Below are 3,502 nucleotides of genomic sequence, written 5' to 3'. Positions count from 1 at the left end.
AGACATGAGACCTGCATGTGGTCCCGGAGCCCTGGAGACGAGACTTCTACTGGGTTGAGTCCTGAAGACGAGACTTCTACTGGGTTGAGTCCTGAAGACGAGACTTCTACTGGGTTGAGTCCTGAAGACGAGACTTCTACTGGGTTGAGTCCTGAAGACGAGACTTCTACTGGGTTGAGTCCTGAAGACGAGACTTCGACTGGGTTGAGTCCTGAAGAGGAGACTTCTACTGGGTTGAGTCCTAAAGACGAGACTTCTACTGGGTTGAGTCCTGAAGACGAGACTTCTACTGGGTTGAGTCCTGGAGACGAGACTTCTACTGGGTTGAGTCCTGAAGAGGAGACTTCTACTGGGTTTAGTCCTGGAGACGAGACTTCTACTGGGTTGAGTCCTGGAGACGAGACTTCTACTGGGTTGAGTCCTGGAGACGAGACTTCTACTGGGTTGAGTCCTGAAGACGAGACTTCTACTGGGTTGAGTCCTGGAGACGAGACTTCTACTGGGTTGAGTCCTGGAGACTTCTACTGGTCCTAAAGGCAGAGACTTCTACTAGGTTAAGGTCTGAGGCAGAGACTTCTACTGGGTTGAGTCAGGCAGAGACTTGCCAGGTGAGTTCCTAAAGGCGAGACTCACTACTGGGTTGAGTCCTGGAGACGGACTGTGGAGGCCGTGCTTCAGGTCCCTTGTCCCCGGCAGCAGCATGGCGGACCCCCAGAGGTCTCTGCCGGCCCTGAAGAAGCTCAGCTATGCCGTGGGACACTTCCTGAACGACCTGTGCGCCTCCATGTGGTTCACCTACCTCCTGGTGTTCTACCACTCGGTGCTGGGCTTCCAAAACACTTACGCAGGTACTGTGTGCGTCTATATACATACATACATATATATGTATATGTATATATATATATATATATATATATATGTGTGTGTGTGTGTCTGTCGATAACCCATTCCTAATCGTTGTGGTGCTGCTCATGTCCTTTTCCTTTAAAGAGACTCCACTTTACACTGTCAGTGATGTCATACTCATTTCTTCTTTGTGGGTATTTCTACTGATACGGGGACGTCTCTACCCTCGGCATGTCCGTCTCCGTCTGTTGTCCCACATTCCTGTTGACGGTGTGTAACTGATCTGTGTCTGCAGGTGTGCTGCTGCTGGTGGGCCAGATAACTGATGGCCTCTGTACGCCTCTCATTGGCTACGAGTCAGACCGAATCCCCGGCTGTGGTAACTACGGCAAGAGGAAGACATGGCACCTAGTTGGTGAGTCAGAGACAGCATTCACAAGAGGAAGACATGGCACCTAGTTGGTGAGTCAGAGACAGCATTCACAAGAGGAAGACATGGCACCTAGTTGGTGAGTCAGAGACAGCATTCACAAGAAGAAGACATGGCACCTAGTTGGTGAGTCAGAGACAGCATTCACAAGAAGAAGACATGGCACCTAGTTGGTGAGTCAGAGACAGCATTCACAAGAGGAAGACATGGCACCTAGTTGGTGAGTCAGAGACAACATTCACAAGAGGAAGACATGGCACCTAGTTGGTCAGGTGAGACATTCACAAGGAGGGCTGGCACTAGTTGGTGAGTCAGAGACACCATTCACAAGAAGAAGACATGGCACCTAGTTGGTGAGTCAGAGACAGCATTCACAAGAGGAAGACATGGCACCTAGTTGGTGAGTCAGAGACACCATTCACAAGAAGAAGACATGGCACCTAGTTGGTGAGTCAGAGACAGCATTCACAAGAGGAAGACATGGCACCTAGTTGGTGAGTCAGAGACAACATTCACAAGAGGAAGACATGGCACCTAGTTGGTGAGTCAGAGACAACATTCACAAGAGAGGCAGCTTTGGTTGGTGAGTCAGGACAACATTCTAGGAAGACATGGCACCTAGTTGGTGAGTCAGAGACAACATTCACAAGAGGAAGACATGGCACCTAGTTGGTGAGTCAGAGACAACATTCACAAGAGGAAGACGTGGCACCTAGTTGGTGAGTCAGAGACAGCATTCACAAGAGGAAGACATGGCACCTAGTTGGTGAGTCAGAGACACCATTCACAAGAAGAAGACATGGCACCTAGTTGGTGAGTCAGAGACAGCATTCACAAGAGGAAGACATGGCACCTAGTTGGTGAGTCAGAGACAACATTCACAAGAAGAAGACATGCACCCAGTTGGTGAGTCAGAGACAGTATTCACAAGAGGAAAGACATGGCAGTGGTTGGTGAGTCAGAGACAGCATTCACACTCTAACCTCCCTTCCTTCCAAGATCCTTGAGGAGTGGTCTCTAAATCAGTTGTGTGACTTTCTACATCATAATAGTTTATTTGAGGAGTTTGTCAGTGATTTAGAAAACAACAGCACGAGGACGCACTGGTGAAAACTACTAATGACCTCTTAATGGCAGCAGATAAAGGACTCATATCTGTACCATAAAAATTGGTTCATGCGTTAATTCTAGACTGGATTACTGCAACTCCTTATTATCAGGCTGCTCTATAAGTCTCTTAAGTCAACTCCTTATTATCAGGCTGCTCTATAAGTCTCTTAAGTCAACTCCTTATTATCAGGCTGCTCTATAAGTCTCTTAGGTCAACTCCTTATTATCAGGCTGCTCTATAAGTCTCTTAGGTCAACTCCTTATCATCAGGCTGCTCTATAAGTCTCTTAAGTCAACTCCTTATGATCAGGCTGCTCTATAAGTATCTTAGGTCAACTCCTTATTATCAGGCTGCTCTATAAGTCTCTTAGGTCAACTCCTTATTATCAGGTTGCTCTATAAGTCTCTTAGGGTCAACTCCTTGATCAGGCTGCTCTATAGTCTCTTAAGTCAACCTCCCTTATGATCAGGCTGCTCTATAAGTCTCTTAAGTCAACTCCTTCATGATCAGGCTGCCCCATAAGTCTCTTAGGTCAACTCCTTATGATCAGGCTGCTCTATAAGTCTCTCAAGTCAACTCCTTATGATCAGGCTGCTCTATAAGTCTCTTAAGTCAACTCGCAGATCAGGCTGCTCTATAGTCTCTTGCTTAGGTCAACCCCATGATCAGGCTGCTCTATAAGTATCTTAGGTCAACTCCTTATTATCAGGCTGCTCTATAAGTCTCTTAAGTCAACTCCTTATTATCAGGCTGCTCTATAAGTCTCAAAGTCAACTCCCTTATTATCAGGCTGCTCTATAAGTCTCTTAAGTCAACTCCTTATTATCAGGCTGCTCTATAAGTCTCTTAAGTCAACTCCTTATTATCAGGCTGCTCTATGTCTTTTGATCAGCAGCAACTCCTTGATAGTGACTCTATCACGTCTTAAGTCAACTCCTTATTATCAGGCTGCTCTATAAGTCCTCAAGTCAACCCCTTATTATCAGGCTGTTCTATAAGTCTCTTCCAAGTCAACCCCATTATCAGGCTGCTCTATAAGTCTCTGTCAACTCCTTGTTATCAGGCTGCTCTATAAGTCTCAGGTCAACCCTTATGATCAGGCTGCTCTATAAGTC

At 46.5% G+C, this 3,502-nt stretch overlaps 1 protein-coding gene across 1 annotated transcript; it reads left to right on the top strand.

Annotated features, from left to right (window-relative positions):
* Positions 1-638: 638 nt before the first annotated feature.
* Positions 639-1,465, top strand: LOC130191419 (major facilitator superfamily domain-containing protein 12-like). The gene is made up of 2 exons (XM_056411075.1): positions 639-848; positions 1,142-1,465. Exons 1-2 carry the CDS (start codon positions 701-703, stop codon positions 1,303-1,305), a joined length of 312 nt encoding a protein of 103 aa, XP_056267050.1. The 5' UTR covers positions 639-700; the 3' UTR covers positions 1,306-1,465.
* The last annotated feature ends 2,037 nt before the right edge of the window (positions 1,466-3,502 follow it).

Source organism: Pseudoliparis swirei, unplaced genomic scaffold, assembly GCF_029220125.1.
Source record: "Pseudoliparis swirei isolate HS2019 ecotype Mariana Trench unplaced genomic scaffold, NWPU_hadal_v1 hadal_55, whole genome shotgun sequence".
NCBI lineage: Eukaryota > Metazoa > Chordata > Actinopteri > Perciformes > Liparidae > Pseudoliparis > Pseudoliparis swirei.
This window is presented reverse-complemented; position numbering and strand designations above follow the sequence as displayed.

Coding starts and splice junctions, on each gene's coding strand:
- LOC130191419 (XM_056411075.1), top strand. CDS start 701: ATGGCGGACCCCCAGAGGTCTCTGCCGGCCCTGAAGAAGCTCAGCTAT. Junction 849..1,141: donor CTTCCAAAACACTTACGCAG/GTACTGTGTGCG, acceptor CTGTGTCTGCAG/GTGTGCTGCTGCTGGTGGGC.